This window comes from Babylonia areolata, chromosome 20 (genome assembly GCF_041734735.1).
Source record: "Babylonia areolata isolate BAREFJ2019XMU chromosome 20, ASM4173473v1, whole genome shotgun sequence".
Lineage (NCBI taxonomy): Eukaryota > Metazoa > Mollusca > Gastropoda > Neogastropoda > Buccinidae > Babylonia > Babylonia areolata.
This window is the reverse complement of record NC_134895.1, coordinates 48,247,226-48,262,225: the sequence shown is the minus strand read 5'-3', so window position 1 is coordinate 48,262,225 and position 15,000 is coordinate 48,247,226. Positions and strand designations below refer to the sequence as shown.

General features: G+C 43.4%; 1 protein-coding gene across 1 annotated transcript in view; it reads left to right on the top strand.

Moving 5' to 3' along the window:
- LOC143294679 (tubulin alpha-1A chain-like) overlaps window positions 1-5,861 on the top strand; it is a 6,741-nt gene extending 880 nt beyond the window's left edge. Inside the window, exons 2-5 of the mRNA XM_076606069.1 lie at window positions 3,049-3,271; window positions 3,529-3,830; window positions 4,412-4,939; window positions 5,395-5,861. Coding sequence (XP_076462184.1) covers window positions 3,049-3,271; window positions 3,529-3,830; window positions 4,412-4,939; window positions 5,395-5,694 — 1,353 coding nt within the window. The 3' untranslated portion in view covers window positions 5,695-5,861. The remainder of the gene's footprint in view (window positions 1-3,048; window positions 3,272-3,528; window positions 3,831-4,411; window positions 4,940-5,394) is intronic.
- Window positions 5,862-15,000: the final 9,139 nt, after the last annotated feature.

The window sequence follows — 15,000 nt, the reverse complement described above, 5'->3', positions numbered from 1 at the left end:
CAGGAAACATTTCGTTGAGGTGACAGTCATCTCGTGAGACTGAATCAGTACTGCCGGGAAATCCGTTTTCTCATTACTGTTTGTGCTCTTAAACAATGTGACAAGATAAAACTGCCTGTTTATCTGTTGCCAATGGCTGCCACACTCAGTGAAAATTGTATTGAGGCATGTACCTTAGTGAAGATCTGAGTCATGTGGCAAAAACTGGTTTAACTGGGTGGGTTTCTGGTAAAAATACGCATCACGTCATCGATTGCCTGTCTGTCGACCACTTTGCATAATGTCTTTTGAATCGTTAAATGCGTCAGTGTTTTCACAAGTGACTGAGAACGTTGATGTTTTTGACTTTTTGCATTCATTAACAGTTGTTCGGTTTGTCAGTTTAACGACTTCTGTGTTACGAAGTCCTTTAAGTAATTTCCTGTAATTGTATTTAGATTTTTTTCTTTCATATTTCACCCTCATTTGCCCAGTTTCCCCCAACCCTCCATTCACATCTCCCACCCCATCTAACCGATAATACTCAAATGTATTTATAAACAAAATGTCTTCAATCACCGATATGTGTGACGGGACATTAAACAAAATTCCTCTTGCGTCAGTTGCTGTTAAAAAGAAAAGAGGGGATAGCCATTCAATTTACTCCCCTCCCCTGGCACGCCACACCTCCCCCCCCCCTCCTTCCACGGGTTTTTAAAGCATTTTTAAAGCCAACATCCGACTGCAAGCTACTGTTTGCAACGTAAGCTATGCCAGTGTGCGGAACTGCAGTCATATCTAAGTCATTAAGTGTTTAATTGCCAGCTATTGCAAACTGAAAAGTTCCTGTATATTCAGTTTAAAATTTGATTAGGAATGAAAGGAAATTTTTCAATATTTTGTTTACCAGACAGCATTTCAAGGCCGACAAACTCGCAGTGCTTTGCTCGTTACGTGTTTAAAAAGTCATTTGAAATTTCAACTAGATATGAGATCATACAGGTTTCAGTACGTGAAGTCCAATTTTAGTATCCTAAATTCAGAAACCTATTTTACCGGCAGTTGTTCATGTATGAAACGATATTACAATTAGATGTTTTAATCCTGAGTGGATTTCGACTATTTTGTACGGTTATTTTACTTTTGATGTCGATGCAGTCATTAGACTAACGTGCCACCAATTGTTTTTGCTTTTGGTCCCGCAAAGCCTGAAAATGTAACCAAATGATTTAGGACGCTTTAATTCCATTTTGTCATTTTTAAACTTGAGGCAGTTTTTAAAATGTGTTCATTTTGAAACGAACTCAGCTGCCGGTTAGCCACGGTTCTGTTACATTATTTTCTGTTTATTCAAATAGTACATGCCGTGTACGGGGATGAGGGAATGGAGTATGTTGCCAGAGACACATGCTGGCTACCAAGACAATAAATATTTTATATTAGCCGCAACCGATTCTATTCCGCAGTACAGTAACCAGACAGGATCACGCCACTTGTTAAGTAGGTCGACATGTCCTCGCTCAGTGCGCGAAGCCTGAGTCACGGACACACCACCGTCCGACTGATGGCATTGTCACCGCGCGCCGCGCGCTGAACAGCACGTCGATTAGAAACCGGTTCAGACAGGTCGTTGCCATGACGCCAGCCAATGGTGGCGATGGTGTGCGGCGACATCTGCCCATTCAAATCGCTGCGGAGGCGGGAGAGGCCGTTGGCGGGAGACGTGTTGTTCATTCCAGCACACGTTCTCCCCTTCCTTCCCACTGACCGTGAAAAACGGGGCATAGAGAACTTGAGGCTGTTGAACTGACCCGGCGCTGCCCTTTCCATACCACCCCTCTCCTCCCACTTCCCCCCTCCCCCTTGACCGTTGCTGTGCCCTCCAAAATTTAAACGGGAAGATCAGTAGGGGGGAGCCTTCAGCGAGCGAACTACACAAACGTGCGCGCGCGCACACCGTGTGCTCGCTTGCTCGCTCGCTCGCTCGCTCATTCACTGTCACACACACACACACACACACACTCTCTCTCTCTCTCTCTCTCTCTCTCTCTCTCTCTCTCTCTCTCTCTCTCTCTCTCTCTTACTACCAAGTGTACCGAGGTCACAAGGAATATTGGGGGGGATAGTACATAAGATACGAACATAAATCGAAAATCATACACGAACACAGATACAGTAAATAGGATACATACAAGTGCATATCAATATAAAAACTTGTGTATGCTCACACTTGCACGCACTGCACTGCACGCACGCACACACACACACACACACACACACACACGTTTGAACAAAAGCTGCATATTACATGTGGATGGGGCTGATGACTAGATCTTCAGGTAGTTTTTTGACGGCGCTGTTCTATTTATCATGCTGGATTTGTTCGAGAGACTGACAGGTCATTGACTGCTTTGGGGAAAAAGCTATTTGACGAACATAGATTCTTTTGCTTATTAGTGTGTGTGTGCTGAATTGAACAATGTTTTAGGCTTTTTTTCCCTTTTTTCACATTGAAATTAATAGGACATTTATTTTCAGCGGAAAAATATAACGACCAATGACGTAGCCAAATTTTATATCTGCGCGCGCACACACACACACACACACAGAGTGAAATATTGGCAGTAGAATGCTGGATTGTGGTATTGTGTCCGCAGAGGAAGCGACAGTCGGAGCGAACGGATCGAATCCCACCCTCACCAGTATTTTCTTTCCCTCTACAACTGAGACCTTGATTGGTGGTCAATATAGAGACTAGTCATTTGGAAGAGATGATAAACCGAGGTTCCGTGTGTTGCACACACTTCAAGCACTTAAAAAGGGTCCCCGTAAAAGAAACAAGGCAACAAAAGGGTTGTCCCTGGCTATAGAAAAATCTACTTTGATAGGGAAACACACTTGAAAACTAAAAAATAACTATGGTGCTGCACTGCAGCGACACGCTCTTCGGAAAGAATTCCACACAGAAATTTGTTTTGTCAGTAATACAATTACAGGGACCAAGTGAACAGACAGTACGAAAATACCTGAATGCTGGTTGAGCCATCTGCATTTTTTCCCTGTCCACAGCGTGAGTGCATCTCCATCCACGTGGGTCAGGCCGGAGTCCAGATGGGCAATGCCTGCTGGGAACTGTACTGCCTGGAGCACGGCATCCAGCCTGACGGTCAGATGCCCTCCGACAAGACCGTCGGCGGCGGGGACGATTCCTTCAACACCTTCTTCAGCGAGACCGGTGCCGGCAAGCACGTGCCCCGCGCAGTCTTCGTGGACCTGGAGCCCACTGTGGTCGGTGAGTGGTGGGAGAGTGGATTTAGGGCAGGGTTTGTGTGGGGGAAAGTGGAGTTACGGGAGGCCTTTGTGTGAAGCCTTGGTAGACTGACCCAGTGAAGTTTGGTCATTAACAATGTCTAGCCATGCGTGATTAGTGAGAACCAACGTACACGGAGCTCGCGTATCAGTGACAGTCGAACCTCAAGATAGCTTCAACAGTGTCAGGCTATAAACGTATCCAGGTACCTGACAGCTGCGTTTCCTGTGTGCTTGCAGATGAGGTCCGCACCGGCACCTACCGCCAGCTGTTCCACCCCGAGCAGCTGGTGACAGGCAAAGAGGACGCCGCCAACAACTATGCCCGCGGTCACTACACCATCGGCAAGGAGATCGTCGACCTGGTGCTGGACAGGATCCGCAAGCTGGCTGACCAGTGCACCGGTCTGCAGGGCTTCCTCATCTTCCACTCCTTCGGCGGCGGCACCGGCTCTGGCTTCACCTCTCTGCTGATGGAGCGTCTGTCTGTGGACTACGGCAAGAAGTCCAAGCTGGAGTTCGCCATCTACCCCGCTCCTCAGGTCAGTTAGGTCCGCTTTCCATGGGTCAGTCACTCAGCTGTGTTAGACGTTCTGATCCTCCGGCACCTGTTTATGTGAAGGTCTTTCCTAAATGATATATTTCATGACTGTTGGCATCGCATTTTGCTCAAGGTAGCTAATCTTTACGTAGAACTGCTGAGAAAATATACTACCTTTCGTAAGATATCTTCTCATGATTGCATGTTATTTCATGGAATGCCATTTTATTTTTTTTTTAAATTTTCATGCTAACACATCTGCGGGTGTATCTGTAAACATTTAGTAGTAAGCGTGTGTTTTTTTATGAAAACAAATAAAACCAAACTAGCCGCTCAAAACAGTTCAAATGTTGCAAAGAACGTTTAGAGAATTTACTGAAATTTAGAAACAGCAGACTGCCTCTTGTAAAGTTTCAAAGAAGAAAATCTTTTCCCCATTTGTTTCAGTGTTTAAACAATGGAGGTTTGCTTTGAAGTCAGTATTTCAATTTCAGTCGACTGTTTGCTTAATAACCCAGTGGTGCAGTGAATGTTAGTCACGGCTACCACCGACACCGTCCTGACTGGCATTCCTTGCTGCAGGTGTCCACCGCTGTGGTGGAGCCCTACAACTCCATCCTGACCACCCACACCACCCTGGAGCACTCCGACTGCGCCTTCATGGTGGACAACGAGGCCATCTACGACATCTGCCGCCGCAACCTGGACATCGAGCGTCCCACCTACACCAACCTCAACCGTCTGATCGGCCAGATCGTCTCCTCAATCACTGCCTCCCTGCGCTTCGACGGCGCTCTGAACGTGGATCTGACGGAGTTCCAGACCAACCTGGTGCCCTACCCCCGTATCCACTTCCCCCTGGCCACTTACGCCCCCGTCATCTCCGCCGAGAAGGCCTACCACGAGCAGCTGTCTGTGGCCGAGATCACCAACGCCTGCTTCGAGCCGGCCAACCAGTTGGTCAAGTGCGACCCCCGTCACGGCAAGTACATGGCCTGCTGCATGCTGTACCGTGGAGACGTGGTGCCCAAGGACGTCAACGCCGCCATCGCCACCATCAAGACCAAGCGCACCATCCAGTTCGTGGACTGGTGTCCCACTGGATTCAAGGTGAGGCACACATGCCCTTTCACAAGCGCGCGCGCGCGCGTATGAACTAAGTCTTAGGTGGATGGTTAAAGTGAAATATATTAGCTGTTAAGCGGATCAAATCTTTTCTGGTTTGATAACATTTCAAAACTGCTTGTGGTTGTCGCAAGCTTAAGAAGTGTTTTTTAAAGAACAGAATCGCTGGGAGTCCTAAATAAAGGAGAGCTTTCCATGTGATGTGGTTATGGCTTGCTAAATATCCCACTAAAAAGACAGGCTTATTTTTAAGATGAACAGCAAAATTCTATCTGAAAGATTCAGCTTTTAAATACAGCTTACCACAGAAGTACAATTTCCCAATGACGATAATTTTACTCTCTTAGCACTGCTTACTTTAGCTTCAGACTGTCTTCTGTTAACTGACCACGACAGCACCTTCAAATTGTGCGATCATAAATTAACTCCCTGTTGACCAGGTGGGCATCAACTACCAGCCCCCCACAGTGGTTCCTGGCGGTGACCTGGCCAAGGTGCAGCGTGCCGTGTGCATGCTGAGCAACACCACGGCCATCGCTGAGGCCTGGGCCCGTCTGGACCACAAGTTCGATCTGATGTACGCCAAGCGTGCCTTCGTCCACTGGTACGTGGGTGAGGGCATGGAGGAGGGCGAGTTCTCTGAGGCCCGTGAGGATCTGGCTGCCCTGGAGAAGGACTACGAGGAGGTGGGCGTCGACTCCATGGATGGTGAGGGTGAGGAGGAGGGTGAGGAATATTAAACTGTTCCTCTCAACCACCCGTGTCCAGCGCACGTGCAATGGCTCCCTGAGCTTCGCAGCGAATGACCAGAGAACTTGAAATCAAAACTGTCGAGTAAAGAGTTGGAAAGAAATGGCACTTGTGTGTCATTTCTTGTACGTTGAATAAATTAAGTCCGTTGCTCGAATTTATTGTGTGAGTAGTTGGAAAAGTGAGTATGCTGTATGCGTGTGGAAAAAAAAATTCAGTGTGATCACATGCTTTTTCACTATGTTGTACCCTCTCTCTTCTCTCCCTCCCTGTCAGTGCAAATTCTTGTTTGTGTGGTATTTTGCATGCCTTTTTTCGCGAGTTCCTAGATGTCATGGAGGTAAGTTCCTGCAATCTTATAACTGAAAAGTGCTTACGTTATTCTGTTGACTATATGACCAGCATCAACTTGCTGATATTTTCCTTGGCCTTTCATACCTCGCTCTCATGGTGACTTCAGTTTGACTCCCCGCCACTTGTGCTTGGGGCGAGTCCTTTGTCCATTAACTCCCGGTAAGATTATGTTCGCGATTTCTACCAGTGAGAGATCGTGTAACTGAAAATTTTGAACTTTTAGAAAAATCGAAGCGAAAATCAGATTCCCAAATCTTCCAGTATTAAAAAAAAAAAAGCCACCCTGATTACACATACTGTACCGTGACCCACTGGTGCACTCTGGCAGGGGTCTGATTTCCTGTCCTTTCCAAACTGCTACACCGCTGAAGGGGAGAAAACAAAGATGCGACATGATCAGGAAGCGAAGATCACTCTGAGATCTTTGAATTTACATGCCTCACTAATCAAATTGGGAAGCGAAAGCCAGCCTCCAATCTTCCAGTACAAAAAATACCGCAGTAAAATAGAAAGCCAAAATCATACCTCAAATCTTCCTATTTAAAATTACCACTGATCAAAAAGCACAAAGGTTCATGTTTGCATGATGGCTGATAGCGAGAGAGGAGGGGATGGTTTCAGGACAGTCGACATTGGGACAGTTCCCTGAAGCTAGCTTCCAAGGCTGCAGCACTAATAGCCAGTGCAGTATTGCTTCTGAGTTGAGTCATGGTCCTTCACAAAATAACCAATCGTAAATGACTTTGGCCTTGAGTGCATGCAATATATTTTTCACCAGTCAGTGGATTTCTCCAACAGACTTTTGCCAGAGGACAACCCTTTTGTTGCCATTTGTTCTTTCTCAGTTCGCAAAGTGCGTGTTGCACACGGGACCTCGGTTTGTCTCATCCGTATAGACTGGACAATCAGCTTGATTTTCCAGTCAAACTGTAGAGAAAGGGCGAAACCGGGATTCGAATACATACACACATTGACACAGCACTGGCAGGTAAACGTTGCAACCTTCCTCCTTGTGTTTGTGTGTGTGCGTCTTTGTGTGGATATTCACACTTTCGGGTTGGTGTGTGTAGGTGTGCATGATAGGGTGGCCCATTTTCTTTAGTATTTTTATTTCAGTCTTTTGCCTTCTACCTATCTTTCCCTGCACTATATTGTAACGTACCAACCTTTTAATAATAATAATAAAAAATTTTTTCCTCAAGGTCCAAGCGCATTGGGTTATGCTGATGCTCAGGCATCTGCTCAGCAGATGTGTAGTGTAATGTGCCAACTCCGGATTTCACATGACACGAATATGTGCAAGCATTATCTCACATCAAAGTGACAGTCACGTGATATCGGGCGAAACTTTACAGCCTTTGCTTGCATTTGATAATAGATTTTACTTTTGTATGGCATAGCGAAACATGAAACAAAGACGAACTGTACCGAGTATTTTGGATGCTTCAAATCGCTTACTGTGCAGTTTCTGAAAAATACCCTTCAACTTTAGGCTTTTCCCTGCATATTATTTTTAGCGAATGGGCTACATATTTTAAAAACACACACAAAATACCCCACTGAAATTTGTCTCGTAAGCTCTCTATACACAGAGCAGAAGGTTTGCAACTATGTAGAGAAAACACATGAATACATCACGAGACCAGAAAATCTTCCAGATTGCGATTTTGTACAACTATAATCCTTAATGCTACGTTCACACTAGGCTGTAATGCTACGTTCACACTAGGCTGTAACCACGATCTAACCAAATGGTTACATCGCTCTCTAACTCACTGGAACCACGAATTTTTGGTTGCAGTGGGTTCCCATCGGTTAGACGATTTTTCGGGAAGACCCGATTTTTGGTTAGATAGGTGGTTAGATGGCCCCCCAAAATATGACTCGGGAGATAAAAATTTTTCGAGGTTACATCGCCCGATCAAGTTATAAACGGTTACAAAGGCATTCACACTAGTCCCCGTCGGTTCCAGTGAGTTAGAGCAGAAAATAGAGGCGGAGCCGAGTTTGAAAAAAACTCCGACGTCAAAACAAAATAGTATGCCTTGCACGCACGCTGCGTGCGGTATGCAAATTGGCCCGACACATCTAACCGACTGCAAGTGATTGCAACCTTCTTTGCATGGTTGGGGTCAGTTATAGTGAGTTACATCGACGCGTGTTGTAACTTGATCAGTTACAGTGTGAATGTATTTAAGCTGGCTGACTGTCATTTTTTTCGTTCTTGCTGCGTCTACACGAATCCTCGATTCATGATGACAGGTCAAGATGGAATGAAGAGACCCCCCTGAAACAAGGGGGTTTTATACTTTCAAAGGGAGTTACAAGACCCAAGTTCCAACAGGTTGCAGCAGGTCACAGCAGGCTGGTGGAGATGCACAACCTCAAGACCCCCCACCTCATGGAAACCCACGGGAACCACAGAAAACAAAAGTATACCCCAATCTGTACATGACGCCTCAGCCACAGCACCCCTGTAACTTGGCTTGTAACTTGTTCAAGTTAGAACGAAGTTACAACGGTAGTTGATGCCACCAGTCTAACTTCAGCGCAAAACAAAACCCAGCCAGCCAGCGAGAACTGCTGCTCTCAGTCAAAAATCGCGCGGGAAAAGGGGCGGAGCCTAATGGTTAGACAGTGGTTAGACGCTTTCCGTTCACACATGCTGTATGAAAAATCTAGAGTTTGTCTCATGGTAGTTACATCCCTCAATGTAACCATTTGGTTAGATCGTGGTTATAGCCTAGTGTGAACGTACCCTAATCAGCATTGTCCACAAAGCGGTTACGCCCCATGACAAAAAAAAAAACTCTTTGATTTCGCCACTTCAGTTTTTATGATCATGTTGATTTGTTTCATTAATTCACTTTGTGTATTGAGTACACCTTCATTTCTGTATTTTCCCTTGTGTGTGTGTGTGTGTGTGTGTAGAGGGGGTGAGGGGGATGATTGTCTGCCTGTCCGATTCAGCGGTTGCTACACACACACTGACACACACATACACACGCGCGCGCACATACACACACACAGAAGCATGTACGCATGCACACTCACGGACACATTCACAAACAACTTGAGAGGAATGTTTTGATGACTTCTGTGTATTCTGGAAAGTACAATACATTAAAACTCAAGTCACTGACCAACACTGTACACAAAAAATATTCACTCATTTATGTGAAGATAACTTCACCGCTGTGGTACAAACTCACATATTCACAATGAATATGAGTGTGATTTATATTCATAATGTATATGAGTGTGAATTGAGTTTAGTTTTTTTTTTAAATTAAAAAGAAGAAAGGAATATACACCGTAGCAGACATCAGGAAAAATGTTGACTGAAGAGCCTCTGGTGCAGCAAAGACAACATTTGAACACGACAAAGACCCTAATATGTCAAAAAGTAACCACAGTGGTTCCCATTCAGGTATATATATATATTTCACTTGGCGGAGGAAGGCACTTTCCGTTGGTTTACAAACTTGCTCTCTCTCTGTCTCTCTCTCTCATTGTATGTGTATGTGTTCCACGCGCATAATCATGTTTGATGGTGTGGGCGCGCATGATGTTTGTATTTATATATCTCTGTGTGTGTGTGAGAGAGAGAGAGAGAGAGGGGAAGAGAAAGAACTCTTTAATGTTTTATCCACACACACACACACACAGATGGATCACAGGATCTTCAACATGAGTCTTTCAAGTCATGCATAGTATCATCTACTATTCCAAGATCAGGCAGGAAAACTGTCACGAAAATTAGACAAAGAATGCAAAATGTAGCAAATTTCACAAAAGTTAATTTTTATCATCTGATAACAGTTTTGGGTCAGTATGCTGCATGATGTGGCAACTGCATATTCACAGGGTCGCCACAAAGAGTTAACAGATTTCCATGGGTACACCATTCCCCATGACATGGTTTAGAAGATACACCAGGGAACTACCATTTCAGCTACATCTTGACGTAATTGCTGTTGAGTCTGTGTTCATGGCCATTGCCTTTAACGGCCAGTTTGCAGACCACCGTCCATCTGTTGTTGTTCTGGTCCTCTTCCTCGGCGAAGACAAGGCAGTGGAATACATGTGTGGTTATGACCTCGTGGACGTCATGGCCACTGTGACAGAGGTGGAAGATGTGCTCAACTAATGGACAAGTTCCGTGTTGTGTGACCCGGCTCAGTGCAGCCCTCGCCAAGGACACTGACTCGTTTTTTGTGTGCACACTGTAAGTAATAGACACTGTAAAGACATTTGTTTGCTTGGTTATTTTCTATGTGCATATTGTTTATAAATATTAATTACTGTACATTTTTGTATTTAATTGCTTTCTCATTTTCTGTGTGCACATTGTATATAATAGTGGCTGAAAATGTTTCTTTGTAATTCGTTTGCTTTTCTGTGCCATTATAATTTTTTTTATTCTCTAAACTTGGCACTTTGATCTGATATTCTGGCACAACAACAAGAGCAGTCATTTTTATCATTTTTTGTTCAAACATGAACTTCTTTTGCTAAGCATGGAAGTTATATTTATTTTACATGTCTTTGGTGCAGATAGTAAAAAAGGGAAATTAATCTGTAATTAATGCTAGGGGGCTTAATTTGATTTAAACTGATCTCAGTTTCTCATCTTAAACATTACATTTTGAAATTATACTCAATACATAAAAAGCCGGTTGTGTGTTTTACTCTGTGTACAGGGCTTTCACTATGTTCATTCGCCCATGTGGTCTTTTTCGGAAAATACTAAAATCAATACGACGAGTGGACATTATAGATCTATTGGCTGAGCCCTGAAGGTCATGGGCAAAAATCAGTTGCGTACACATACATTTTATAGATATTCAAAGCGCGTGCTCATATTCTTCGCGAACGCGAACGACGCCATTTTGTTTCAAGTTGTTGACCTGTCCGTTCAATCCTATATTCAATCGACATTACATGATAACATGTGATGGAAAGCTTTAGAAGGAGACCGTCAGGTTAAATATTTATTTAGAGAAAGATTTGTGAACGCCTCATCACTTACTGGATTATGCCCCAAACTGCCATAAAAATATCCACAGAATCAGTCGGAATTCACAGTTAAAAATAATAAACCATGTGAGTTGATACCCTTGAATTGATGAAACTTAAAAATTTCCAGTCTTGACATTTCTCAAACTGAAGTCCTTTTCACTTCATACGACGTTTAGAAGTACTTGTACTTGGTTCTACATGTTATTAGTTTAACAAAATACTCAATTTTCATATCAACTTTAAAACTATAAAACTAGAACTTGATGAACATGAAAGAGAAATTGAATCAACCGTGTCAACCGGGTGTAACTAAACTTGTACATCTATCTAGATCCAGAGAAAACGGCTCAATGTTGCAGTGTGATTGCGCCGCGATAGCCACGTCTCCTTTATGGTAAAAGATGAATGTGAGCACAGCGGGAGTGAGTGAGCTTTTTAGACGGCGAAAAAAAAAATCAAATTCCCCGTAGGGGAGTTCTGCCTGTCAAGTGGATGCCTCCCCACACCGGCACCAGCCGAGAGAGCTGCCTCCATACCCATTGTGCTCACGGACACAGCCATCGATCTCCATTGCGCTCACGGCCTCACCTTGGCGTCCGTCTCCAAACACGGGCATTGTTGAGCGACAGCGGGATTCGAACAAAGAGCCACAGACGGAGCCGCGGGGGCGACAGATATGTAGTCATGTGTGTACAGTAGGGATATCAATAATACACATCTGCCCGCAGTCTGACTGATGATTCTTCAAAGATACTGAGTATCTTTGAAGAATCATCAGTCAGACTGCGGGCAGATGTGTATTATAGTACTGCCTGCAGCCCGATGAAGCTTAATGATTCTGTTTGCACTAGTCCGAGGGCTCTTAATCCACATCTTCGTCGTCAGTCGCCTCAGTGCACTCCCTTTAATGATACACTGGCATGGCCTCCCTCTCCCTCTCAGTACTCCTCTTTCTCCTCCTCCTCCGCCACTTTCTTCGTTGCGTCACGGTAGTCCTTCTCGTCAGTGTGTGTGTGTGTGCGTGTGTGTGTGTGTGTGTGTGTGTGTGTGTGTGTGTGTGTGTGTGTGTCAGTGTGCGTGTGTGTGTGTGTGTGTGTGTGTGTGTGTGTGTGTGCGTGTGTGTGTGTGTGTGTGTGTGCGTGTGTGTGTGTGTGTGTGTGTGTGTGTGTGTGTGTGTGTGTGTGTGTCAGTGTGCGTGCGTGCGTGTGTGTCAGTGTGCGTGCGTGCGTGTGTGTGTGTGTGTGTGTGTGTGTGTGTTGTTGTTGTTGTCTTCAGTTTAACGTCTTTCCACTTGAAGTGATATTAGACGAAAAAAAAACCACAAAAAAAAAACGTGGGGGTAGGGGCTGTGAGAGGGGGAGGGGTAAAAGTGTGTGTATGTGTGGAGGGTGAATAGGGAGAGACAACGCTAGGAAAAATGGAAACGTTATAAACGCCAACATCAAACAAATATAACATCTATAACAAATGTCCTATAGGACTATGCAGCAAACCTTCTGCAATAACAAATAACATATTGGAATTGTTAATAACATATTCAAAAGAACTTTTGGTGAAGTCTGGCAAAAAACATTTTAGATTCTGACATTCGAATATTACATGGTTGCTAGAAATATGTTCTCCACATATGCATCTGACATCTTTGCTGAACTTTGTTACAAAAGCGTTCAGTTTTATCCTGTTTGATAATGTATGAATCTGCCTTAATCTTATTGAATTACTGTATGTATTTGACTGATTGATAGTTCCCGGTTGTTGAACATTAATTACACTATGGTTTAAAGCTTTGCCGTTTTCCTGGTATAATTCTCTGACTTTGTTCCACGATGTTTTTTCTAGTATTCGATAACCCTCTTGTACAGACAGAGGCACATAAAGTTCTATGGTTCCCTGTTCGTTCTTTGCACCTTTTCTTGCAGCCCTGTCAGCCCATTCATTGTAGAGAATACCAAGATGTGAAGGAACCCAGAAAAATGTAATATGTGTTCCTTTCAAGCTTAAAAGATGTAAAATGTGGCTGATTTCTAGTATGATTTTAGATTTGTTCTTACAATTTGGTGAGTTTAAAGCACATAATACAGATTTGGAATCAACGCAAAACAAGACTTGTAGAAGGCAAATTGGAAGATCAAGAATATGATTTAGAGCCATAAGAATAGCAATAAGTTCAGCAGTGAATATTGAACGATTTTTACCAATATAGTATGATCTTTCCGTTTTCAGTTCTGGTATAACGAAAGCTGAACCTGCTTGGCCATTGTCTAATTGTGAGCCATCTGTGTAGATCTGTAAATGATCACGGTATCTATTTTGAAGGTGTACTCGGACTTCCGTTGCCATGATATTCGGATTTTCATTCTTTTTAATGTCAGTATGATTAACATCAAAATGTGCTTTATTCATCTCCCAGATGGGGTATGGACTTACGGTCTTCTGTGTGTCTACGTCATCTGAATTGATTTTAGATTTTTCGAACAGGTTTGACACAAACGTGCCAATGGGTGTTAAATAAGATATGTTTTTAGCTCTTTTTGGGAAGTTGTTTTCGGATGTAATTTTTACTTCCTCTGATGTATAATTTTCAGTTGTTGAGCTTCTCAGTACGTATTTAGCACATGCGAGGTTTCGGTATTCATCTAAAGGTAGTACTCCTATTTCTTTGTATGTTCCGAGGGTCGATGCATGGAAAGGTATACCAAGGGCAAGTCTATATGCTTTGCAGTCTATGCTTTGAAGTTTCTTTGAAGTGTGTGTGTGTGTGTGTGTGTGTGTGTGTGTGTGTGGTGTGTGTGTGTGTGTGTGTGTGTGTGTGTGTGTCTACCTGTTTGAGACTGTGTTTGTGTGTGTGAGACTGTGTCTGTGTGTGGTGTGTCCGTATCTGTGTCTGTGTGTGTGTGTGTGTGCTTGCGTGGAACGCGTGTGTGTATTTATCAGTCTGTGTGTACCAGTGCGCGCGCGCACAGTGCGTGCATGCCGTACCTGCACTGAGTGGCATGATCCGTTTGTCTTTCTGTCCGGCATTGGGAATAGTGAGACCCAGTGTTGGAAATGTTGGTATTCTTGAAGTTCTGCTTTGGGAATAACTTTACTAGTAAAAAAAAAATCCAGGTTTCTCTTCAGTGTGGACGCTAGACATAACTTTTAATGATGTAAAAACTGGGTGACATAGAGCAGAACTACGGTATGTAAAAACAAATAATGTATTCGTAACAACAGAACCATACTACATTTGAAAGAAAGGAAAAGTTTGTAAAATACAAGGTTCCTCAGCTTACAAAATATTAACGGTGAGGACAATCTTACTTTTCACGAACAATTGTCCCCAATGTTCTAGGGGAGCTAATCATGTTTCAGTTTTCTTGGCGTGTAGCGGTTGTTTCCCTTAGACAAATGGCTTGCCCGCACCATTCTGGAGAGTCTGATAAAAAAAAATAAAAATTAAAATTAAAAAAAAAAAGAGTCTCAGAAAAGAACCTCCCTGAGTCACAGTTCGCTTTCTGCTCAAATGCAGAACGTAAGGCAATTTCAGTGGAAACGCCAGCATGAACTTCTGTGCAGTCTTCGTTGATTTAAAGAAGTCCTTCGACGCGTATTGGGAATAGTGAGACCCAGTGTTGGAAATGTTGGCATTCTTGTAGTTCTGCTTTGGGACATTTATTTGCTTATTTATCATCATTGTTGTCTTATTTATTTATCTATTTATTTATTTATTATTATTATCATTATCATTACCTTCTTTTTCATATTATAATAATTATATATTTATTTATCTATTTATGTATTTATTTACTTATTTATGTACGCTTATCTATTATTTATTCACCTTTTTTTCTTCTTTTTTTTCTCAAGGCCTGACTAAGCGCGTTGGGCTACGCCGCTGGTCAGGCATCTGCTTGGCAGATGTGGTGTGTAGTCGGTAT